At 42.4% G+C, this 26,259-nt stretch overlaps 2 protein-coding genes across 4 annotated transcripts; one reads left to right on the top strand and one right to left on the bottom strand.

Annotated features, from left to right (window-relative positions):
• Positions 1-3,020: 3,020 nt before the first annotated feature.
• Positions 3,021-9,574, bottom strand: LOC111592216 (RNA-binding protein 33). Of its 3 annotated transcripts, none has more exons than XM_023304292.2 (7): positions 9,128-9,574; positions 8,424-8,521; positions 7,668-8,363; positions 7,071-7,250; positions 5,335-6,860; positions 5,141-5,269; positions 3,021-4,107 (listed from the first exon to the last, which is right to left on the bottom strand). In XM_023304292.2, the coding sequence occupies exons 1-7, from the start codon at positions 9,139-9,141 to the stop codon at positions 3,112-3,114; spliced, it is 3,639 nt and encodes a 1,212-aa protein (XP_023160060.2). In that variant the 5' UTR covers positions 9,142-9,574; the 3' UTR covers positions 3,021-3,111. The 3 variants fall into 3 exon arrangements, with proteins under 3 accessions (XP_023160060.2, XP_023160069.2, XP_023160077.2); XM_023304301.2 differs by lacking the exon at positions 9,128-9,574 and adding an exon at positions 8,585-8,607; XM_023304309.2 differs by lacking the exon at positions 3,021-4,107 and adding an exon at positions 4,873-5,089 and having other exon boundaries at positions 9,128-9,571.
• Positions 9,575-9,672: 98 nt separating this feature from the next.
• LOC111592207 (copper-transporting ATPase 1) lies at positions 9,673-25,642 on the top strand. The gene is made up of 4 exons (XM_023304280.2): positions 9,673-11,226; positions 21,744-22,990; positions 23,845-24,624; positions 24,824-25,642. Exons 1-4 carry the CDS (start codon positions 10,203-10,205, stop codon positions 25,574-25,576), a joined length of 3,804 nt encoding a protein of 1,267 aa, XP_023160048.2. The 5' UTR covers positions 9,673-10,202; the 3' UTR covers positions 25,577-25,642.
• The last annotated feature ends 617 nt before the right edge of the window (positions 25,643-26,259 follow it).

Genomic DNA, 26,259 nt, shown 5'->3' with positions numbered 1-26,259 from the left:
TAACAATTTGTAATTGGAAATTGTTGCTGAAAATTTAGTAAACGAAAAAAGGATTTTGTTTAGATGAAATCAGCTTTACAATAGTCGAAGATTCGCAAAGTAAAATGATAATGGAATAAGCATATATATACATATATATATATATATATATATATTAGTTACTAGATATTGTATTTATAGCTACTTATATATAATATCAACTAGTTACTAAATACTCTGCTTCATCTTTTTATCACATTTAACTATGGACAAACACATTGAGATGGATGTAATATACATATGTATATATATATATAGATCAATATATATATATATATAAGCAGTAGACAGATCTTTGGAGACATATATATATATATATATATAGATATATATATATATATATATATATATATGTTTATGTATAGGTATAAGGGAAGTGCTAATTTCTGTTGGTTTTCTTAAAATCTAAAACTTGTTTTGTTGTTGTTGCTTAGGAAATAAAAATAATATGATATATATGCCTATATATACATATAGGTTATATATAACTAGTCGTGTCAATGGCAACAATAATAATAATAATAGTAATAATAATAATGGTAATCATAATCATAATCATAATTTGTATATATAAGGAAAAGAAAGTGAATCACAGACTCGTTTTTTGTTTTGTGTTTGCTTAACCGTTAGCTATATAGATATATACAGGCATGTTTTGTTGTTGTTGTTTTTATATATGTAATATATGTATATATATGCAATATACTTTCATTTTTATTAGTTCATAATTTAGTTAAATATATATATTTGATTTTTTTGTTTTTAATCTGTGTTTCTACGTTTGTCTTATTATTTGATTATAAGAGTTTTTTGCTTCGTTTTCTTTCTGTATAAGAGTTGAGTTCTGCGTGGTTTGTTGTGTTATACAATCATTAACTAACACACACACACACACACACATCATAATTGTGTTAGCATTTGTTTCTTTTTTTTTTTAACTTTTAAAAATAATATAAAAAAAATATATTCATATTGAATTAAATACAATTGTTATATGTGCTTGCTTTAATATATATTAACTCTTAAATTTAGTTTAAAAAAAAAGTAAAAAATAATCAACATTTTGAAAAGCGTGAAAATATTTTAACATATACATATATAATGGAAGTCTGTATAAGAGTTTAGATCAATAATTATATTTATATAATTGTATAAGTGTGATTTGCTCTTATACAAACTGAAACTTCCATCCTACAAATATATATAATGACAGATTCAGTTTGTAAAAGGCTATATCAAAATTGTAAATTATATATATACATATGTTATTTAGTCTTATACGAGCTTAAGCTTCCATCATATATATACACATATATATGTATATATATATATATATATATATGTGTATATATATATATATATATATAATATTTCTGTTTATTTATTTTTTATTTAGTTTTTTAGCTTGACTTTAAATCTCTTTGCGCTTAAGTAATACAAAAGTTCTAGCTTAACTCTAAGTTCTTTTTTTTTATAACTTTTACAGTTTAAGAATTTGCATTATTTTTAATTTAGTTTTAACAGCTTAATTTTAGCTAAGGGGTTTATATATATATATATATTTCTTTAGCATTCGTATCTGTTATATTCTTTTTATGGCAACACACACACACAGATACAGTTATAAGTGTGTGTTTTTATGTACATCAACTTAAGTTTTAGACTTATTTATATATTACTAATGTATCTATATATATATGCATTAACTTTAATATTTGTTTTTTGCATTTAGTTATTTTATTTCGAATTTTGGTTTTTCTCATTAACAGAAAAAAACTGCCATATTTAGCTTTTCCAACGGATTTTCCCTAACACTTTAACAGGCCATTATGGTAATGCTTCTTTGTGCTCCACAGTTGACAGAGACACAGTTCGTTTATATTATTATTTTGTATAGTTTTATAGTTGTTGAATGCTTTTATTATGCAGGCCACACAGAGACAAACAAACACAGGAAACGAGACAAACGGAAGGCAATCGAAACAGCTTTGCATGTGGCATAAACATAGAACGTAAAACATAGATATATAAGTCGAGTACAGTCGAAACAAAGGTGTAAACACTTTAAAAAGAAGAAGAGCATAACTATTATTATTGTTTGTAGGACAAAAAAAAAGTAAGGAAAGTTTAAGCTTAGTATTCGCTCGTTGCGTCTGGTCATATAAAATCGTTAGACTAGCATAGAACTTATGTATATATATATATATCTGCTATATCTTATATGTATTTATGTGTTTACTTATATAGTTATACAGTTACTAGACATACAGCTAATATATTACTTTTATATTTTAAATATATATATATATTTATATATATCTGAAATAAGCGCTCTATTTGAAATTAGTCTAGTCTTTAATATGTATAATAAAATTAAATACAAATACAAAGTTATCAAGTTTGGGTTTCTTTTGCTTTTTGAGATATCAAAGGGTTTAACAAAAAAATTATATATCTATATATATATATATAATGGACATATATATATATATTTGTGTGTGTGTGTATTATTTTATATATTTTAAAGAGATGCGCATCATTAAGTTCTAATTGTGTTTTTTTTGTACAGTTACAGTTAAGTTTAGGTAAGTATATATATATATATTTATATATATATATTTGTGTTAATTATAGATATATATATTAGTTTTAACTTTTTTTTTAAACTTAGATCTACGCTTTCTGTTCCGTTTCTACTGCTGCGACGCTTGTCAAATTAGATTTTCTATTTCATAATGCTTTTATGTGTGTGTATGTATGTATATATATGGATATATATGCATACAGTTATAATTAAAACGTTTTAAATACAAAATACATTGTTTTTGTTGTTGTTGGGCTTTAAACACTTATGCAGTAAAACGACAAAATAATGCATGCAACAGCCTCTGCCTGGGCAGTCGCTACTGTTGCAACTTTACAGCTATATATATAAATATATATATATATATATATATATATGTATGTATGTATGTATATATATAAGTCTACATATATATAAATACTTATAGACTTAACATTTCAGTTAACTGCATGGCCTGCTGTTGCTGCTACTTAGGCTGCCCCTGCGGCTTAGTCATGCTTGAGTACAATTCGTGTTGGCGCTTTGCTGCGCTGTTTGTTGTTGCTATTGCTGCTGCTGCCGCCTGCACTGCCACCTCCTGCTCCTCCGCCAGATGATGATGATGATGCCGCCTGACGCTTTTCCAAACGTTCAAAGATGCCGCTACCAACTCCAGTTGCTCCAGCGCTGCTGCTGCTGCTGCTGTTGCCCTTGCGCTGCATTAGCTGCTCCTCGCGCTGGCGTCGCTCCCTTTGCCTGCTGCTGCTGCTGCTGCCGCCACCATGCGACGTGGATTGCTGCTCAGAGCCACCATTGCTGCTGGATGGCTTCAGCACCACACGCCGCTGGCCGACACTAAAGCTGGCACCGCCGCTGCGCACTAGTTTCGGATTGCGATTGACCACAAGCAGCTCCGGTGTGGCCGAGCGCTTGATGTTGGCGCGCGACGACGACGACGACGGCGGCGGTGGAGATGGTGTGGCCAGCAGACGATCCTCCTCGTCCAACATTAGATCATCGTCGTCATAGTCGAGGTCCACCTCATCATCGCTGGGCGTGCCCAGACGCAGCATGCTGCCAGCTGGCGCCACATCTCGCCCTTTGCTGGTGGTGCTGATGATGGCGCTGCTGCTGCTGCTTGTGGGCGGTGTGCCGCCAGCGGCTCGACCACCACCTGACAGCTGCTTGCTCGAAGGTGCCAAGTGTTCGGTTATGCTGCGCTTCGCCTCCGGCGCAATCTTTGCAGCCGTCAACTGCTTGCGTACACCTGGCACAGGCTGCTGCTGCTGCTGTTGCTGCTGCTGCTGCCGGCTGCTGCGTCCATTGCCCACCTCGGCGTCGTCGCGACGCTTTAGCGAAATGACTTTGCGCTCATTGCCCAACGCCGCCTGCCGCTGCTTTTGTGCGCTGCCAGGCGCTGTGCTCGTAGCCATCGCCGTCGCCTGCCCACTGCTAGCCTCCAGTTCATCTCGTGGCGCCGGGCTGTGCTGCTCGACGCGCTTCTCCTGCAAGGCAACAATTGACTTTAATTACACTTATCCATCTATTTCGGTTTCGGTTTTCACTCGAAACACTTCAAATCTATTCCCAGCTTCTGACTATATAGCTTAATATATTTACACATTTTAATTAGGTTAGCTCTGTTTTACTCTCTCTCTCTCTCCCTTGCACTCTCTTCAATGATTTTATGAAATTCAATTTGAGAGTTCCAACCCTGAACTTTTATTCTATTAATCAAAATCTAAGAACAGGCGTGACAGCCCCTTAAAGTATTTATATTCTTGATCAGAAGGATCTGTCTATACGTCCGCCTGAACACAGCGAACTCGTTAGCTTGGAATTTGAAATCTGCATAAAAAACTATGTATAACAAAAGCATAGGATCGGTAGCGTAGGTTTCACGATATTTCCTAGTCGGACACTCCCGACTGTACCACTCTTACTATCTATGTTTCCTTAGTTCTTATGTATTCTCTTCGCGCTTTCTGTTGAGCAATGCTTTACTTATTTTTTCGATAACAATTGGATTACTTAGGACTCGAACTCTGAGCCACTTTTCTGTCAATTGGTCAGTCTTTTCCAATAGCCAAGCCATTACATACATTCATTATCACTAATTGAAAATTTCTTAATGATTTCTATTTATATTTCGTAACATTATATAAATCATAGTAGAATTAGAACACAGTGAATACATAATATGGGAAATAAACCATGAGCTAAGCGCATTTTAGAGTCAATTTGTTTATGATTGCTTTATGATTATTTTTCAACTATCTATAGTTAATGGTTGGAGCCAACTGAATGGTTTAGTGGTTCTCGTTAATATCTTCACACGTTTCTTCTACAATTTGCTTTATATTCTTCAATTTTCTTAAACCTTGCCCACTAGAGAAACTTTTCATGGACATTGTACGCTTAACACTGCATTGACTGCCTGCTTAGGCTGCCTAGATAGCTGGTTGCATAGGTCTTGGCTTACATATTCTTAAATGATATAAAGATATGGTTATTTATATAATTTACTTATATATTTACCTCGTGCTGCTTCTCCTCGGCAGCGCGTCGCCGCTTTAGCTCCTTGTCGCGCATAATTTTCTCGCGCAGCTGCTTCTGCTTCTCAATCTTCAGGCGATAGGCGCGCGTCTCCTCGTCCTCGTCGCTGGGCTGCGGAGGGCAATGCATGAATTTAGCGAATGTTTCGTGTTTCGTTTCGTAGTTGATGCACTTACCAGGTTGCGACTGCCACTGGCACCGCTCTCCGCTGCCCGATTGCGCGGCTCGCCTGAGAAGGGATTACGCGGCCCATTTGGCGAGCCGCTGCGCCGTCTTTTGGGCGCTGCGGCGCCGGCTCCACTGCGATTCTCATCGCGTTCTCTGCTATTGACAGCGCGTCGATAGCCCCGATTGTCACTGCTGCTGATGGCAACTGGACGTGCTCCTCCTCCTACTCCTCCACCGCCGCCGCCTCCATAACGATCGCGATCCCGTTCTCTGTCACGTTCACGCTCCCGCTCTCGATCCCGTTCTCTGTCCCGATCCCTGTCACGATCCCTTTCCCGTTCGCGATCCGTGCGCTTCAGCGGCGAGTAGCTGCGCCCACGCGACCGACTGCGTGTGCGACTTCGCCGTCGTTCGCCTTGGGCACCGGACGCCGCCGCCGAGTTGGAGCTGGGCGGCGGCGGTGACCGTTCCATGCGTCTCTTCTCAAAGTACTGGCGATTCTTGAAGATGAACTCCTCCTGCTGGCGTAGCAGCTCCGCCTCGCTGTTGATGGCCGGCACAAAGTGAGTCTCCTTGATGAACTTGTTGGTGGCGGCCTTGACGCCGCCCTTGAAGTTCGGATTGATCAACACCTTGCTGACAACGCCACGCGGCACCGCCGATGGCTGCACCACTGATTGCTGCTGCTGCTGTTGCTGCTGCTGTTGTTGCTGCTGCTGCTGCTGCTGCTGCTGGTGAGAGCCCGGACCAATTGGTGGTGCGGCACCTTGTGCCGCTGCCTGTTGCTGGGCCTGTGTGGAGGCACCTGGTGGACCAGGATTTGGTTGCTGTTGCTGCTGCATATGAAGCGGAGCACGCATATTCATGCCATTCATATAGCTGGGTCCGCCCGATAGCAAATGCTGGGGCAATGCCTGCAGCGGGGGGCGCGGCATGCGCGAACCAGGCGCATCGCTCTGTGGCCGCCAGCCATTGTGCGGCCGTATATACTGAGCACCCATATGCGGATCATAGCCAGGCACAGGACCTCCGGGCCCGGGCCCAGGGCCGTGCGGACCATAGCCCGGCGGAGCATTGCGATAGGGCGGCGGTGGCCGCATGCCGGGTGAATGTGGTGCAACTGGTGGCGGATGTGGTCCCTGGCCTAGCAAGGCCCCATTACGATAGGCCGCATTGCCATACAGCAATGGCAATGGCAACGGTGGCTGCAGCAGACCCACTCGCACCTGATCGTGGGGATGCGAATGTGAATGCGAATGCGGATGTGGCAATAGATGCGGCGGTGGCAAGCCGTTGGGGCCACCACCACTGTTGTTGTTGCTGTTGCTATTGTTGTTATTGTTGTTGTTGTTGTTGTTATGTTGCTGTTGCAGCAAGTGCGAATTGTGTAGATGCGGGGATGGTGCGGGGCCAGGACCGGGACCAGCGGATGGAACGGGACCTGCATTGTTGGTTGTGTATGGCGACTGTTGTTGTTGTTGCTGCTGTTGTTGTTGTGTGGGTGTTGACGGTGGTGCTTGTGGTGCGTATTGGCCTGGAATGAATGCAGTTTTTTGTGTTAGTGTTGCTTGTTGTTGTTGTTGTTTTTGCTGCTGCTGTTGCTGTTGTTGCTGATGATGGGGCGTGGCCGCGGCCAAAATGCAAGCAGCCACAGGAGCTGAAACAACTCCAGTTGGCCCCGTCATCAACGTTGCCAAATGCCCATGCGAATGTGCATGAACATGTGGATGAGCATGTGCATTACCGGGTGGCATCAGGAATCGCGGCATCGACATGCCCTGCATCCGTTGCGGGTTGAACATGTGCGGACCGGGATTACGCAACAGATGATGCCGAGCGCCCATTCCGCGCTTATTGTTGTTGTTCTGATTGTTGTTGCCAGCCATAAAGCGTGGACCGCCAGAGCCGCCCATGCGTACTTTGTCTGCGAACAAAAAGAGTTATAAAATGATGAGTAAATGTAGTAATCGAGTAGCCTCTGTTGCAATTATCATTATAAATGTATTACTGACAGATGACTAAGGTATATATCGAGCAACATTACCAAGCTCAAACTCCATGCTGAAAATCAACCATAAAGATTATTCTCGCTTATGACACTACTGAACGGAGCTCGTGCTCCCCTATGAGAATTATATTGAAAAGCAAACTGCACTTAAGGAATTTACTCTACAATAAAGATCATACTCTCTCTCTCGAGCTCGGACTGGCTAATGAGAATTAAGCTCAAACATCATAGGCTCTATTCCATAATGAAAACTTCTCGTTCCAATGACTATTGTTTCTATTGTGGAACATGTGTTCTTCCTCCTTATGGTGACTGCGACTAAAGCGCACTTACCAGCGTGATGTCGCCTATGCAATTGCTGCTGCTGCGAATGCTGCTGCTGCTGTTGGTGTTGCAAATGTTGCTTCTGGTTGTCGGAACGTTCGCTGGCAGTTTTAAAATTGGTGCGCTCCTCACGCTCCTCGTCATCCTCGCGCGGATCGGGCAGCTCCGAAGCGGAACTGGTGCTTGGCAGACTTTCCTGCGAGGTGGCCAATAGCGAGGATAGTCCATCTCCATCTGGGGTTTCCGCATCACAAAGTTCCGGCTCTGCCACCTCCGAGTGCTCGTCATTGGCAGCCCTTGCGCTGCCATTGTTCACAGTGTGACTGCTGCTGTCTGTTGTTGGGCTATGATTTGCCCCTGCCCGCTGCTCCCTAAGCTCTTCGTTAAGCTGCTGTTCGCCACCAGCAATTGTTGTCGATGTAGCGGCAGCAAACTCTGTGACCTGCTGCGCTGTCTCACATGCAATTGGCGCTGTGGTTGTCTCGGCTGCTGCCACAATTGTGGCACTGGGTAAATCTCGACTAGCTCGGCCTTCATTGCTCGCTGTGGGTGATCCGGCTGAAGCAGCAGCAGCAGCAGTATTTATAGCGGATTGTTGCTGTTGCTGCTGCGTTGCTGCCGCCTTACGCAGCTGTTCCTGAGCCCACTCCTCAGCCTCAGCGCGCATCTGCTGTTTCACCTCACTGGTCACATCCTTTTCAAGCTCTATGCGAATAATATCAGTTAGATGTAGGTCATTAGGAAATGGTGTATTCAAGGACTTACCCTCGTCGGAGAGCAGTAGCTCATCCTCATCGGCGCCAAGCAGCGCCTGGTCATCAATGTCATCACCCAAACCTAACTCATAGTTGAGTAGATCGTCGCTGCAATGGAATGAAATCAAAATCGTAAAACTCTATTAAAAAATATATATAATATATATATACATAAACATTTGGGTATATATCCTTTATCTTGTCAATAGTTAATAATATATACATATATCCAGTGTCACCGATATTATTGTAGCAAATTCTTAAAGCTGACAAATCACTTTGTGCAATAATCGATATTTATGTTACGTTGATATCCCCTTCAATGTAAATAAATAAATACTGCACGGTAATAGAAATCTCTTAGAGAAAGTCTCCAATTTTAAATGCACTACGTATATATATACATATGCAATATTCTGTATGTTTTTCATGACACGCAGGTTCTGCTGGGAACTGCACCCACACTCACAGACACAAGCACACATATTCACTTGCGCAGGCAAATACCTTGAAAATATGTATGCATGTATACATGTTTGTGTGTGTCTGCTGTATGTACATTTAAATGGCAATCAAAATGTTGCACATTTTGCATTAATTGAATAGGACTGTAGCAGCCTTTGGCCATCTATCTATCACATTCGTTTCGTTTTTCACTTCGTTTCTTTTTTTGTTCTTTTTTTTTGCAATTATTTGCATTTTCACGCAACTTACTTAATGTCCGACATTTTGACTACGGGACCACCACCACCACCGCCACAAAGGCAGAGAGAGGAGGAGGTAGCGGCAGCTGTTGACACTCAGCGGCAGCGCTACCGAAGCGCGCGTGTGTCTGTGTGTGAGAGAGTGAGTGTGGTTGTGTGTGAGTGTGTCTGTATGTGTGCGCGTTATGTGGATAAAGTAGAACAACGTTTGTCTACTTTACGTAGGCCGATTATAACATGTTTGTTTGTTGCTTGAATTCGCACTTTTACTTAACATACGCATTAACACACAGCACATTAACAATTATTAATCAATTATTTTGCACGTTAAATTCACTGAAAACGCTGCGCTGCCAGCGTTTTCCACACGCAGTTTTTTTAGTTTTTTTTTTTTAGTTTTAGTACTTCAAACGACACACTATCCAACACTGAATTTGCGTACCAGCAGCGCTGCCATATCAAAGACACTGTATCGACTAGCGCTCACGCGGCTGTGTATCGATACAATCGATAGTCGAAAAATATGTGCACGAATCGATGTTACGATGAATTACCAAGATGATTAAGTAGTTCCCATTGGCACACGGTACACAATGTCGAGCAGCTGTGCGCATTAATTAAAATAATAAATATTCGTTTCGTGCGAAAAAAAAAGAATTTTTGACAAAATTTTGAAGTAAGCCGATCTGTGGATGTAGATGTGGAGTTAGTCATAAAACTGGATATGAGCGCCTAATAAAGGCTATTAGCCATCAGTCTTGCAACGAGCTCGCGTCGAAGTGGTCGAGCGGAATTGAACGCAAAAAGACGAAAACAAATTATTATTGTGTTGCAATTAGACAAGTTTCGCATACGCACGTACACACGCGCACATAGATATTTTCGGCTTTTCTATAACGCTTTTTTAAACACACACCAACACCAACACCAACACACACACACACATACACACACATGCGATTGTAAATTGTAAAAGAGTTCAATTAGACCAACCAATATCAGCCAAACATCAAATCGAATCGGAATCGGGTCAGTGAAATGCAAATTTGAAATATTTGAAATAGAATAAAAAGAGAAGAAAGGAAATGAACGACAAACAAAGTGCGAATGCGAAAAATGCGCAAAATCCAATCGAACAGCTGACCAAAAGGGCGCCAACACCAGATTCAGACAGTCAACAACATCAGCAGCAGCAGCAGCAACAACAACAAGTGGCCATGGCCACTGTTCGCCTGCCCATTGTGGGCATGACCTGTGGATCGTGCGTGCGTAATATTGAAACACAGGTGGGTCAGCTGCCTGGTGTGCTCAAGGCACGCGTCCAACTCGAAGAGAGCGCTGGCTATTTCGACTATGAGCCTAGTCAAATGGACGCCGAACGCATTGCCAATACCATCGACGACATGGGCTTCGACTGCAGCTATGAGCCAGACGTGAGTCCGGCTAGCGCCAGCGCGCACATACGCATCCTGGGCATGACCTGTCAGTCGTGTGTGCGCAACATTGAGTCACACATGTCCGGCCAGCCCGGCGTGCATCGCATCCAGGTGCAGCTGGAGGAGAAGTGCGCACGCGTCGAGTACGATCCACAGCAGTTGACGGCGGCCCAAATCGCCGAGGTGATCGATGATATGGGCTTTGAGGCGAGCGTGGCCGGTGGAACGGCGACAACGACGCCCAGACAATCGCCCATCAAGCAACAGGTGGCCAATGGCACAGCCGCCAGCCAGGTGCAGTTGCCCATCGAACAGGAGCTGTTGACCAAATGCTTCCTCCACATTCGTGGCATGACCTGTGCCAGCTGCGTGGCGGCCATTGAGAAGCATTGCCGCAAGATTTACGGCTTGGATACGATACTTGTTGCTCTGCTGGCTGCCAAGGCGGAGGTCAAATACAATGCAAATGTTTTAACAGCCGAAAACATTGCCAAATCAATAACCGAACTCGGCTTTCCCACCGAGCTCATCAATGAGCCCGACAACGGTGAGGCCGAGGTGGAGCTGGAAATATCGGGCATGACCTGCGCTTCCTGTGTCCACAAGATCGAGAGTCACGTGCTCAAGCTGCGCGGCGTGACGGCTGCCTCGGTCACATTGCTGACAAAACGCGGTAAGTTTTCTGTTGCCCGACCACCAGATACCCTGTAGCACTCAATGCAAACTCAAATCGCGATCATAAGCTCAATTTAGTCAGCTTTTTAGTCGTCTGCAGAGTGGCATAGCTCACGCCTGGAACTAGTTCCAGTCAAAAACATTCAAATCGCAAGATAAAGAATTGATAATATTAATTAAAATTTTGGAAATCTATTTTTAATGACTCACCATTAATTAGCTCATTTCACTGAACTAGTTCCAAGCTTCGCATTGTTTACGATTTCAATGAAAAACATCAATAAGCTCAAGGTATAGCTAGAAACAATCATTGTTTAACTGTATATATATATTATAGAATTTAATTGAATTTTCTTTTCTTTCTAACTTTCTCAAGATTTGTTTAATAAGTTGTGTAGCTTAGTTCTTTAGTTAACAGAGCTTATTTTACCTGAAGACCTTTTAAGTAAACACACAAATTTGAGCTTAGGTAGTGCTCATAACTAGTTCCAGTTCCAGAACTAGTCTTGCATAGAGGCATACAGTTTTTCCCTTTGAAGCCTGGAAGTTGAAGCATCTGGTTCAAGGTGCTACCTTTATTGCCAGTGTTGCATAATGCCTTTGGAATTGCATATGCTTCAGTTTCCTCAGGCCTTAAACGTATCAATATTTGCTTTTTATATAAACATCAATTGGAAACAATAGCAATTGCACTTGTGCCATATGCTCGTATATTTAGTCACTTCTGTCCACGAGTGTCGTAATACCCACTGCTTGATATATATGTGGATATAGAATATAAAGAAGAGCGGGACTGATTCGTACACCTGTTGAACGTATGAGTGACATCACGTGTCAATATACGCCACCAGTCTCTGATTTGTTCCAATTTATATAGAACTCCGCCGTAAGGGAGCTGTGATACGAAACTTTCGGCTGTCTATGCTATAGTATATGTACTATATAGAGGGCGTGAGGGCCTATGCTTGATAAGCACTCCAACCAGGGCAATGCTCACAAGAACAAACAAAGCAAAAAAGAAACAACAATTTGTGATTAAATGCGAATGTGTACTTAGTTCTCAAATACAGATTATCTGAACTATATACGTGTATATATATATGTCATATAGTATATACGTATATCGCATCACGACTAGGGGTCTGAGCTGAACAGATATGAAAAGAGTGTTGGCACTTTCTTATTGAAATTAGTTTGTGATAGGTTCGTTAGGTCTTGGAACTGTGTGCCGAAGTATCGCAAAATAAGTCGCGTTGCTCTTTGGGCACACCTCGTGAGTCCATATTATATCAAATAGCATTAGAAAGCTACGATTAGTAATAAGATAGAAGCTAGTCATGGAGTATATATGATTTATACAACTGCAACTCTAGATGCCCATTTCTAGCTTTGACAAGGAAATTGGAAAACCTTTTCAAATTGTATAACGGAGAAACCCCAATTAAGTTTTTACGTATAGCTAATTACAAGGAGTCATTGCCAGTACACATTTGTGAATCACCGAGCTACCTTAGATATATATGCATATATATATATATATATATATATATATATATAGGTATATATAGATTTAGATACTTAAAACGAGGGCGCATTTGCTTTGTATGCACTCGATTGTTTTCGCTGCGTTTCAGATACATATGCATACACATCTACCTACACACACATATACATATACAGACACTGATACGGACAGGCAGCTATATGCGAGCACAACAGATACAACTACAGCTATGATACACACACGCGCACTTATACATACAGTTACATTAATAAACTTGTAGCAATGGCTACAATTGCTATAACGGTTTCTAAAGCCTTCAGCTACAGCTTTAAGCCACAAAAAAATTTTCATTGTAAATCAGTTTAAGCTGAAAGTGAAAGAGCCTCGCCCTATTTCACGGTAGCAGCACTTCTCCTTTCTCTTCCCCTCTCTCTCTATTTCTCTCTGACACTCTCGCTCGATCTGTTCGTGTGTGTCTGTGCTTATTTTATTTTTTTTTGTTTTGGCTTTGTTTTTGTTAGCCACTCTTTAGACTGTTGGTTCGCTGCGCATGCGCAACGTTCACATTTACCTTCAATTCGTTGTTGCTTTCTTTGTATTTTGCAGACTTGAATGGGAAATATATGTGTGTATACATACATACATATTTTATGCTTATAAAATTATGCAAGAGCCATGCGATGCATTAAAGATGAACGCGTGACTCTGGCTGGATGCCCATAAAAAACTATAAAAATATATATATATATTTATATAATATAATTGCAAAATATATTAAATTATAAATTAAAAACGATAATAAATAATATATATTAAGTATTTCACTTTTTGTGATATTTTAGCTTCAGAAAATATTGTTATCATGCTAATGACATTCCGCGACTTGTTGACATATGTTATTGCATATCGAACTAGCTGCCGTCACTAGTTTAAGTACTTACACGACTAACCGTTGAAGTAATCGATTCTTGTTGTTGCCATGCCGGTATGCGACTTGTTGTTGTTCGTTTGTCTGCCCTCTACGAAAAATGCAATTTAACTGGTTTCCATTTTCTTTTTTATCGCTAAGCCAGCGAACTGCCAGCTGTGAAATTGTGCACACTTTCATTTTGGCATTAGCAGAAAAAAGTACTAGTCGGAAAAGCGATCCTCCTAGCGATATAAGTAAATCAATTTATGCGAAGAGCTTGTTTTGCGATATTGATATGGATAGCTTGATATAAGAGTTGCATATTGCAGATTGAAATCATATACATATTTGTAAAGTTCGAAATATGTATGTACGTAAAACGAGTATGCTTTCCATATACATATCTATGTACATACATATTCATATGGTACATTTATTATATGTGTAGCATGCTCGTTTTACGTACATATATCACTTCAACTTATATGGAAATCAAATTATGTATACAAAAAATTGGCAATGGGGGTGTCACTTTTTTCTATTCTAATCATACTTGAATGATATAAGAGTCACAGCATGAAGGTCGATCTGTGTTAAACAGAAGTAGAGCAAAGGGAGAGAGAACCAAACTCATTAGCATGTGTGTTTACAGCTAATTTGTCGGTGCAGAACTTTTTCTGGTTTAATCAAAAAACTTTGTTAAACAACTGCAAAAAATTTCAAGTTTCTAGATAAATTGCACTACTATCTACAAGTTTTTGTGATTGTGTTTTTGCCAAACAACTTGGGAAGCTACAAAAAAAAGTAGAACAAAATTTGTGACTTACGGTAAAGTTGTAGAAACATATGTTTTGCCTACCGTTCGATCGATGCTTATCAGATAAGTGACGCGTACGGGGCCCCAAGCCCAACGGGGCAACAACAACAGCAGCGATTACAACAATGGGAAATATTCTAAAAATGAAAACGAATCGAAGCGATAAGATGCAACAACAATAACAGCAGCAGCAGCAAGAGTAGCACAACAAAAACAAACGGTACAATGAACGGGACAATCTAAGCAAGCATGCAAACGAAAAAAAAAAAAAAAAAAAAAAAAATTAAATAATGTTTAGTGAGAGGGCGAGGAAGAGGATCGCGAGGAGAGCAAAGCGAGATTGCAGCGCTTGTAATTGTGGCTGTCAGAGATGTGTGTACACACACACATATACACGCACGCATACACTCAATGTTGATTATCTTGGACTGCTTTGTGTGGCAGAGCAGCGTTTCGATCGATTGGCTTCAATCAATCGATCGTCGCACTTCGCTTTGCTGATAATTAGCATTGAAATTCGAACATGAGCGGATGTTATGCTAATCCCTACTGATGATGCCTTCAATCGCGATCAGTCGTTCGACCTGTAAAGACGTGAATTCGAACAGCCTTCGCTTAAGCTCTACTGCTGCAGAGTTCTAAAAATAGAACTTTGCGGTGCATTCTTCAACGCAACAGCAACAAAAACCGCACACGCAGCGTTTTCTTATCGCTTGCTTCCGCGTAACTCAATTGCTTTAATTGCAATTTACGAAATTTCGTCGCTTGGCGCGAGTGCGCCTGCACTCAAAAGCACAATCCGCGATGACATCTAATGTCAATAACCTCGCTACAGCTGTAAAGGTAAATGCAGAAATGCAAGCCCAGCTTAACGTTGTGATGGCAAATAGGCAAGCCTCCATCATGCCAATAAACTCAAAAATAGATATCGCCTCCGTGCAAGGCATCACTAACAACAAAAACACGAAACGTAAACAGCCAAATTCACCAAAAACCATCAAGAAAAGGCTCATCTTCGACGAACCAAGCACCAGCAATGCAGCATTAATATCAGAAAATCGATTTTCACTGCTCGTAGAAGAAGATGAAGACTACAGCGAATCACCTGTAGCTCCAGAAGCCCCAGTATTGACCGACCAGCAAACTACTCCGAAACCTCGTCCGCCCCCCATATGGTGTCCAAACATCAAGTCTGTGGCCCTACTTCAACAGATAATAGATAAAGTAATTGATGCTAAATCATACGTAATTAAGCCAAAGAAGAATAACATAGGTGTATTAACCCAATGCAGTGAGGACTATCGCAGAGTTATAGACCACTTTACTAAGCTGGAATTGGAGTTCCACTGCTACCAGCTTAAGGAGGACAAACCATATAGAGTCGTGTTCAAAGGGCTTCACTCCAGCACTGATACAACACTAATTAAAAAGGAATTGGAAACCAAAGGCCACACAATTACAAATGTGCACAACCCACTGAGCCGTATGGACAAAACACCGCTAAATATATTTTTTGTTGACGTGGCTCAGGCCCCCAACAACAAAGAAATTTTGGACATTCGAGTTGTCTGCAGGCAACGCTGCACAGTGGAACTGCCAAGAAGATACAACGACCTGACACAATGCCATCGCTGTCAAGAATTTGGACACACACAACGCTACTGCCACAAAGCTCCCAGATGTGTGCGTTGCGCCGGGAAACACGCATCCAAAGACTGCACCCGCGAAAAGGACCAGGCACCAACTTGTGTGCACTGTGAGTTACAGCACCCAGCCAACTATAAGGGCTGCCAAGTATACAAGCGGTTGCGCAAATTGCAATCCCCAGCACAAAAAAGGAGTCCCACACAAACACCGTCTACGGGTCCGAGTACTGCTTCCGAAATTACAAGGCCCCGGAGCATTACCCAAGCCACGAGCTTTGCAACGCCTATTAGTGGTGTTTCTTACGCACAGGCCGCTAGAGGTGGACCGTCAAATAAGAATACCACAAGTGACACTTTGTTCACTGAAATGCTTCAGCAACAACAACGTCAGTTTGACGCAATTAATGCCGAGCTCAAAGCGATGCGAGAAGTACAATCCCAACAAGCAACCATGCTAAACAGTTTAATGGCCATCATAACCAAGCTTGCCTACAAATAATGGCTTTACGTGTGGGTATCTGGAACGCCAATGGCCTGAGAAACAAGACTCAGGAACTGGCTGCGTTTCTCTCACAAGAAAACATAGATATAATGTTAATAACAGAAACTCATGAGTGCCCCACTACACAAATTTTCGGATACGAACACTATCAGGCTCATGGTGAAGGAGCAAACTGCTTTGGTGGATCCTCAATCCTCATACGAGCAACAATACCGCATACACCTTTACTGCCAATTTGCAACGCAACAATGCAGGTCTCAGCCATCACCCTGCCTACGTCTATTGGAGCGATCGAAGTTGCGTCAATTTATCTTCCGCCAAACACTGGTCTGTGTGATCATCACATGGAACAGGTTCTAGGCCAAAGGTTGAATAAGACCCTCATCGGCGGCGACTGGAATGGATGGCACCCATTTTGGGGAAGCAATAGTGCGAATCGTCGCGGAGAAGTCATATTTGAGGCGATTCAAAACTTACAATTCAGCATATTGGCGACTGGAGCCCCCACCCGTTACCCAATTAATGGACACAGGCCCTCGGCAATCGACTTCGCTGTCTACAAAGGCATCTGTGACCGGCAATTGACCATTGAAGAATCCTTGGACCTATCCTCTGACCACCTGCCACTAATAGTCACAATCCACGCGCAGCCACAGCCCTTGCCCATTAGGAAACAACTACTGCCAGCAGGATCAGATTTAGGAGTCTTTAGGCGCGAGCTCCATTACTCTTTGCACATAGAAATGGAACTTAACACTCCTGAAGACGTGGACTACGCAGCAAACAAACTGCAGGAAGAAATAGTCAAAGCTGCGCACCAAGCCGCCCCACCATCTTGCCAAACAAGACAACAGTCTCCGTACAACATCCCCCTCACCTTGGAGGCCCAACACCTACTAATACACAAAAGATGGGCCAGGAGACGCTGGTTAAGATTACGCACGCCTGATGCCAAATCCATGTACAACGAAGCCACGAGGCATCTTAAAGCTGCTCTCGCCCTGCTTCAAAAGAGGTGTATCAGCGATGCGCTGGTACGAGCTGAATCGCCCACTGACGCAGAGTTTCAATTATGGAAATTTACAAGAAAGCTCAAACGGCAGCCAATACGACGTCATCCCATTCGGAGCATTTCTGGTTCCTGGCACATTGGAGACGAAGCTCAAGCTGAGGCTTTTGCAAACCACCTTCAAGACCAATTCACGCCGGTGATTACCGCAGAGGCCTCAGAAATCGAAGCAACAGAAGACATCGTTCTCTCGCCCCTCCCAGCTGAAGACCAGATAACTGGATGTACAAAAGAAGAGGTTCTTGAACACATCAGAAGAGTGAAGGCAAAAAAATCCCCTGGATATGATCTAATAAACGGCAGAGTCCTTAGAGCACTGCCTGACTCCACCATAGACTACATAACTATGGTGTACAACGCCATGCTCCGCATCCGGCACTTTCCAGCCTGCTGGAAGCGCGCCGTGATTGTGATGATTCCTAAGCCTGGCAAACCCGTGGGAGAAATTGAGTCGTACAGACCAATTAGCCTGTTGCCAGTACTCTCCAAAATATTCGAAAGAATATTTCTGGAACGAGTACTGACACATCTGGGACGCCAGGAGGCCATTCCAAACCATCAGTTTGGCTTCAGGAGACAGCATGGAACACCGGAACAGGTTCACAGAGTTGTGCACCATATCCTTGGAGCCTTTGAAGAAAAGATGTACTGCTCTGCCGTCTTTTTAGACATCAAACAGGCGTTTGATCGAGTTTGGCACCTGGGACTGCTGCAGAAAGTGAGGACCACCCTTCCAGCCCCATTTTTCGCGTTGCTATCCTCATACCTTATTGGAAGAACCTTCCAAGTGTCAAGGGGGCAAACAGTATCCTTGACTAGACCAATTATGGCTGGAGTACCACAGGGTAGTGTTCTAGGCCCAACACTTTATACTTTATTCACAGGAGATATGCCAACTCCCGAGCCAAATATAGGAAGTACAGATGCAGTACTCATAGCGACCTATGCAGATGACACCGCCATCTTATCACGTCACGTATCTGCGCAAGAAGCTTCAGACTCACTACAAAAATATCTGGACTCTTTCGGACGCTGGGCAAAACGGTGGTGTATCACCATTAATGCACAAAAGTCTGTACATACTACCTTCGCCACTAGAAGAGGAGATTGCCCAAGCGTTGCATTGGGGCCCACTATTCCCAAAGCCTCAAAAGTAAAGTACCTTGGTATCACTCTTGACAGAAGGCTGACTTTTAAAGCGCACATAAGTCAAGTAACCTCAAAATGCAAAAGCAAGCTAAAAACCCTCGACTGGATGCTGAGAGCTTCAAGCAAGTTGTCTTACAGCAGCAAGGCCGCCATCTACAAGGCAATAGTTGTCCCAACCTTCGTATATGGTATCTCTCTATGGGGCTCCTCGGCGAAGACTACAAGGAACAAAATTCAGACCCTGCAGAATAAAGCACTACGCAGATGGACTGGAGCCAGCTGGTTTGTAAGAAACTCAGTCTTACATAGGGATTTAGCAATTCCCACAGTTGCTGAACTCATTGGGCGACACAGTTCAAGATACGCGGACAGACTTGCAGCGCATCCTAACCATCTCGCAAGCAACCTGGCTATAAACAACAATAGGCGAAGACTGAAGAGATTGCATCCTCTAGACAATATTAGAACTAATTAAGATAGTAGCTACAAGTGCAGAATAATTGGCATATCTGCCCTCCCATTAGTTAAGGTTTAGAGCTAAATGCGCTATAGAGTCTAAGACAATAAGCTGCAACAAAATAAAGAAATAAAAACGAAAAAAAAAAAAAAAAAAAAAAAAAAAAAAAAAAATGATGCCTTCACTCAACTCCTATATATAGTATTTTTTGCACACGCTTTTGCTAATTACGTGGCCAAGCACGTGGGCGACTTATCTAATACCCTGCTATATCAAGTGCTAATGTAATCAATTAAATTAATGTTCAGTTAGCTTAAGGCAAGTCTACATTTATGCTGAAAATTTCATTGTTATTGATAGTCACAAACTCATATCGAGTTTAAAAGCTTGAAAATATGATCACAGAATATGCAGCAAAGCGTGCATAGTCAGTTTTGCACACGATTTGACAATGCATACTGTGATTTGTATACATATGCATTTGCACATGTATACATTTATGCATACGTGCATACATGCATACATACGCTCTGTGGACATGAGCACGTATGCACACATACATGCTGTAAAGCCCCTGCAATACTAACACTTCCATCCTCTCTCTCTCTCTCTCTCTCCCATGTTCTTTCTAATTACATGACTCTCCCCGCATGGCTGGTGAAATACTTACTTATCTGCCATGATTCAGAGAGTCTGTATAGGGGAATTTTCTTTTAAAACTTTACAAATGCAAATAAAAGTACTGGTTTTTTCGTTTTTCTTAACTGTACTGCTTAAGTGTGCTAAGCAAGCCGACTAATTATCTATTCAATTGCATATCTTTAACTAAATATTAGAAATGTCTCAAGTCATGCGCTTAAAACTTCCAATTTTCAACATGTTAAACATGCCCCCCTTCAACACAATTAAAGCCCACTACTACAGCTACAATTAGAAAATTCTCTCGTATCTTATCTACACTTTATCTCACATTAACTTACACCAACAATTGCCCTAAATTGCGACAATCCCAATAAAAAAAACAACACAAAAAATACTAAATAAACTAAATAAATATTTTAAATAAACTAACAGAACTTTTGGAGCTTTGTCAGCTTTGTCTGCGTCTGGAATAGCCCGTCGCCAAGTTCAACAGCCCATGCTGGCCTATACAGACACACACACACGCACGCAAAAGTGAATGCATTGAAATTTTAGTCACTGTTCAAGTGATTAATGATATGTACACACACATATGCATATGTAGCACAGAGAAACAGAGAGAGACTGAGAGAGAGAGAGATATCGCAAGCGAGGGGTGAGGCGCGTTTGATCGAAGCTGGTTGTCTAAGCTTCAGTTGGCAATCAAATCCGGGCACTGGAACCGGTTAATAATAATAACAAAATCTTAGTGTTAGAAAGAAAAAAAATCAAGCTAAATACTTTTTGCACTCCAATTCAAATTTCAATTCCAATTGGAGCGCACTTTAGCGACTTCACTCACAGGCAAGGCCAAAAAAGTGTTGATACCTATTTAATTCTAAATAAACATCAATGTTTTAGTTAAAAGCAATACAAAATTATAATAGTAAAAAAATAAAAGAAAACTATTTGCTAAAAAACAGTTAAATACTTTTAAACATCACTTTTTGCAGACCTGGTCAAAAAAGTGCTAACACTCGATGTTATATAAGCTTGTTAGTTATAATTTCATAATCCACGCTGTAGTTACAGTTGGAAACAGTTGTTTTTTATTGAGCTAGTTTTATTAGTTTTTTGTATTCTAACATTCTAATCTAATCTGATACGTCTGCATAAATATTTACTGAAGCACACCTAGGGCAATATGTTGCCTAATTTACAGTATCAGTGCCTTTAGATGAATATAGTATATATATATATATAACTCGATTTAATATATTAAATATATAAAAGGAAATATTTTAGACTTGATTTTTACGTGACTTCAGGCAGTCAATTGGAACTAGTTTTTGCACGTATCCATGAGCTTTCACTTGCAGCTCAATGTAGAAGTTGTTGACTAGGTGGAAACGTGTCTGGTTGCAGCTTTCCCTCTAGTGCTGAATTCTAGTTCATTGGGTTGAATCAATGCAATTGTTCAGTTTGATCAATAGTTAATTTAATTAAGTACTTAATTAATGACACATACAGTAGAACGAATCATAATGAGTCGTCCGAGAATTGAGCATAAATATTTGTTCAATTGAACTGTATCGTTCATTGAGTATTGCAGTGATCGGTGAAATTGTAACTGAATAGATCACTGAACAAGTTTACTAGTTCATTTAAATGTTCATTTGTTCATAACACTGTAAAATTATAAGGAGATTAAACACAAATTCAGTGAGGCTCACTTATCGAGACGCCACTGTTGTGTGTTGTCATTGCATCCCATGATGTATCACAACTTTCCTGGACACCACTGTAGTCTAATAAGTTATCACATCTACATGTGTTTCAGGCAAATTCCGATATACAACGGACGATACGGGTCCGCGAAGCATATGCGAAGCGATCGAGGCGCTTGGCTTTCAGGCCAAGCTCCTCAGCGGACGAGACAAGATGGCGCACAATTATCTGGAACACAAGGAGGAGATAAGAAAATGGCGGAACGCGTTCCTCATCTCACTTATCTTTGGCGGGCCGTGCATGGTGGCCATGATCTACTTCATGCTGGAAATGAGCGACAAGGGTCATGCGAACATGTGCTGCCTCGTGCCTGGGCTATCCATGGAAAATCTGGTCATGTTCTTGTTGTCGACGCCCGTACAGTTCTTTGGCGGCTATCACTTCTATGTGCAATCGTACCGCGCCATCAAACATGGCACCACCAACATGGATGTGCTCATCTCAATGGTGACGACGATCTCGTATGTCTACTCCGTGGCTGTGGTGATAGCAGCAGTGCTGATGGAGCAGAATAGCTCGCCTCTTACCTTCTTCGATACGCCGCCGATGCTGCTGATCTTCATTTCGCTTGGTCGCTGGCTGGAGCACATAGCCAAGGGCAAGACATCGGAGGCACTGTCCAAGCTGCTCTCACTAAAAGCAGCAGATGCGCTGCTCGTGGAGATCTCGGCCGACTTTGATATAATCAGTGAGAAGACAATATCCGTAGACTATGTTCAGCGCGGAGATGTGCTGAAGGTGATACCCGGTGCCAAGGTACCCGTCGATGGCAAAGTGCTCTTTGGCCATTCGAGCTGCGATGAATCCCTCATCACGGGCGAGTCGATGCCGGTGGCTAAGCGCAAGGGCGCCGTTGTCATTGGCGGCTCCATCAATCGGAACGGCGTGCTTCTCGTTGAGGCCACGCACACTGGCGAGAATACGACGCTGGCGCAGATTGTGCGACTCGTCGAGGAGGCACAAACATCGAAGGCTCCCATACAACAGTTAGCGGATCGCATTGCCGGTTACTTTGTGCCCTTTGTGGTGGCCATATCGACCATAACGCTCATCGGATGGATTATAGCCGGCTTTGTCAATCCCGATCTGGTGCCAGTAGCCATGGAGCATAAGATGCACATGGATCGCAATACGATTGTCATTAGCTACGCATTCAAGTGTGCTCTCAGCGTGTTGGCCATTGCCTGCCCATGTGCCTTAGGCCTGGCCACGCCCACAGCGGTTATGGTGGCCACTGGCACGGGCGCAACGAACGGTGTGCTGGTTAAAGGTGCCACAGCACTGGAAAATGCCCACAAGGTGAGTGCAAAAGACAAAGTGAAAAAGAGAGAGAGAGCACCTAACCTAACCCTAACCCTAACAGACAGATTGTTACGTATTGCAGCGACGTAAGTCAAAATAAGCGCTTAAGGGAGAGCCAGAGAGCCAACTCAAGCAATAATCACCGTTATTTCGGTTTTCCTCACTCACTCTTTTGCGCTCTCAACGAGCTGCGAGCACGCAGTCAGTGCGATCGAGCAAGACGGCCTTACCGTTTAGTACCATTTTTGTTATTGTATCTACTCTTACTGCTCTCTCTCAAATTTGTGTGTGCCCGAGCATTCCAGTCTCTTTTTAAGGAGCAGCAATACAAAATGCTAGGCATTGGTCATGCTTATAGAAAAATGTTGCATATTTGCATGATTTCTTTTGCCTAGGACATCAAAACGTCGACTTGCTTGCCTTATGCATTGGAATTTATGTGCTGTTGAAATGGGCATCCCGTTTTGATGTCATTTTTGTGTGCTTGCTCTCACTGTGCTCTCTCAAATTTATGTATGTATTAGTGTGTGCCCCTTCTTAGGGAGCAGCATTGCGAAATAGTCAAAGCATTAGCCATGCTCGTATAAAAAGTTTGCATATTTGCATGCATATCCTTATGCGTAGGGGCTTAAAGCGTCGACTTGCTTTGAAAATACCAACATGACTTATGCCGCACGCATTGACAGTTATGTTATGTATATGCGTAAATGTAGCCGCCATGTTGAGATTGTGAAAAGCGAAAATTGAAAGATGGACTTTCTTCTAATTTTCAATTATATTTATACATAAATTCAAACTTTGTGTGATATAGTTATTAAGTGTTAAGTATTCTACATTTATTCATTCTGCAGGTCAAGACAGTTGTCTTTGATAAGACGGGCACCATTACGCATGGCACTCCGATGACCAGCCGGGTAACGTTGTTTGTGCCGCCGCAGGTGTGCAGCCTGGCCCGCGCCTTGACCATCATTGGCGCTGCGGAGCAGAACAGTGAACATCCCATTGCCTCAGCCATTGTACACTTTGCCAAGGACATGCTAAATGTGCAGAATAGTTTTGGCAAGAGCTCAAATTTTCAGGCGGTGCCCGGCTGTGGCATTCAGGCCACCGTCTCCAACTATGAGCAGGCATTGCGGCAGGCTTGCAATGCGGAGCGAATTATCAACTATGAGAATCTGTGGCGCACTCATCCACACACTGCAATCGCCGTAGACAACGGCGCCAGCATCGATTATTTGCAGCTGCAGGAGAAAATCATCGAACAGCAGCTGCTCGCCTTGGATGGGGCCCTCGATCTGGAACAGCGCCAGCAGCATCCACAGTTCGAACAGCACCAACAGCCACTGATCGATGGACCCGAGATTCATGTGCTCATCGGCAATCGCGAATGGATGCAACGTAATTGCATCGAGGTGCCACTGGAGATTAGCGATTGCATGACGCACGAGGAGCACAAAGGGCACACGGCCGTCCTATGCGCCCTCAATGGCCAGCTGGTTTGCATGTTTGCTGTCGCCGACATGGTCAAGCCGGAGGCTCACCTGGCGGTCTATACACTGAAGCGCATGGGCATCGATGTGGTTCTGCTGACGGGCGACAACAAGAATACAGCAGCAAGCATTGCTCGTGAGGTATGTCGGGATATAGTTACTGTTCAAGAGTGTGTGACGGCAGAAGGAGGTGTCCCATCAGTCTATCCAGTCAATTCCATCTGCCTGTCCGTTTGTCCGTCTGTGTGAACGCGTTGGTCTGGGCAATGTGTAGGGCATCTCGTCGCTCGCTCGCTCGTCCCCAATGAACTGATATTAATCTGAATTCTCCCGTCTACAGGTGGGCATACGCACAGTCTATGCGGAAGTGCTGCCCTCGCATAAAGTAGCGAAAATCCAACGGATCCAACAGCGTGGCATACGCGTTGCCATGGTGGGCGATGGTGTCAACGATAGCCCCGCTTTGGCACAAGCCGACGTGGGCATCACCATAGCAGCGGGCACAGATGTGGCTGCCGAGGCAGCGGACATTGTGCTGATGCGTAACGATCTCTTGGATGTGGTTGCCTGCTTAGACCTGTCCCGGTGCACAGTGCGTCGCATACGCTACAATTTCCTATTTGCCAGCATGTACAATCTGCTGGGCATACCCCTGGCTAGCGGGTTGTTTGCGCCCTTTGGCTTTACGCTCCAGCCCTGGATGGCCTCGGTGGCCATGGCCGCCAGTTCGGTGAGCGTTGTCTGCTCGTCGCTGCTCCTCAAAATGTATCGCAAGCCAACGGCCAAGACGTTGCGCACCTCCGAATACGAAGCTCAACTGGCCGCAGAGCGTGCCAAACGTTATGGCTCCGATTCGGAACTTGACAAGTTGTCGCTGCATCGCGGCCTTGACGATCTGCCCGAGATCATGAACGGCAAACGAATGGCCGCTTTCAAGCGTTCCAATACCTCGCTTATCTCGCGCATCTTTGGCGCCAATGGCAATGGCAATACCAAGCACGAGGAGGGACTGCTCCAGGATGCCAACGAGCGTACGCCGAGGATACTGCAGTCGCGCTACCTAGTCGACACCACAGAGCTGCAAAAACTGTAAAATACCCTAAATTTACCGTTGCACACAACTAGAAATCTGTATATAAGCAAAAGAAAATATCTAAAGAAAACAAAAAAAAAACTAATTTAGTTCATATGTTTTACTATATATATATATACCTATATATACACATTATTTTTAATTATTTTTTTTTTTGTTATTCTATTGTTGATAATTCTATACTTTTTGTACTCTAATACTGTATGTATACTATTCTCGCTTTATCCTTAAGTTCAGTTGTGAACAAATACTAAACCCAGACCCGACGATCGTAAGCAACAAAAACAACTATGGACTATATATTGTTACTTATGCTTAAGTATACAAAAATGTAAAAAACAAAAAAAAGGGAGCCAACTAAAGCTCAATGTAAATGTATATATAACGCATACATACATACTAACGAAACAATCGAGATTTTTTATATAAACCATATATATATATATATATATGTATATACAAATACTAAATATATATCTAGAATATGGCGATTGCATCTCTGTTCAAATCATAAATTAATCAAGCACAAAAATTGAACGAATCAAAAATGAAACAAATTTTTGATAATATATACTTTATATAGAGAAAATACAAATATTTGTAAAGCTTATACATATATATGTACACTCACATACGAATACATCGATGTAAATACACACACACACACACAGAAAGTTACGTGT

This window comes from Drosophila hydei, unplaced genomic scaffold (assembly GCF_003285905.1).
Source record: "Drosophila hydei strain 15085-1641.00,03,60 unplaced genomic scaffold, DhydRS2 tig00000296-arrow-arrow-pilon, whole genome shotgun sequence".
Lineage (NCBI taxonomy): Eukaryota > Metazoa > Arthropoda > Insecta > Diptera > Drosophilidae > Drosophila > Drosophila hydei.
This window is presented reverse-complemented; position numbering and strand designations above follow the sequence as displayed.

Bases quoted from the DNA above. Each gene is read 5' to 3' on its own strand.
- LOC111592216 (XM_023304292.2), bottom strand. The intron at 8,364-8,423 runs GTAAGTCCTTGA...TTATTCGCATAG, and splicing joins GCTACTGCTCTCCGACGAGG to AGCTTGAAAAGGATGTGACC. The intron at 6,861-7,070 runs GTAATGCACATG...CATTCATTCCAG, and splicing joins GCGATTCCTGATGCCACCCG to GCCAATACGCACCACAAGCA.
- LOC111592207 (XM_023304280.2), top strand. From the start codon at position 10,203: ATGAACGACAAACAAAGTGCGAATGCGAAAAATGCGCAAAATCCAATC. The intron at 22,991-23,844 runs GTGAGTGCAAAA...TTCATTCTGCAG, and splicing joins CACTGGAAAATGCCCACAAG to GTCAAGACAGTTGTCTTTGA. The intron at 24,625-24,823 runs GTATGTCGGGAT...TCCCGTCTACAG, and splicing joins CAGCAAGCATTGCTCGTGAG to GTGGGCATACGCACAGTCTA.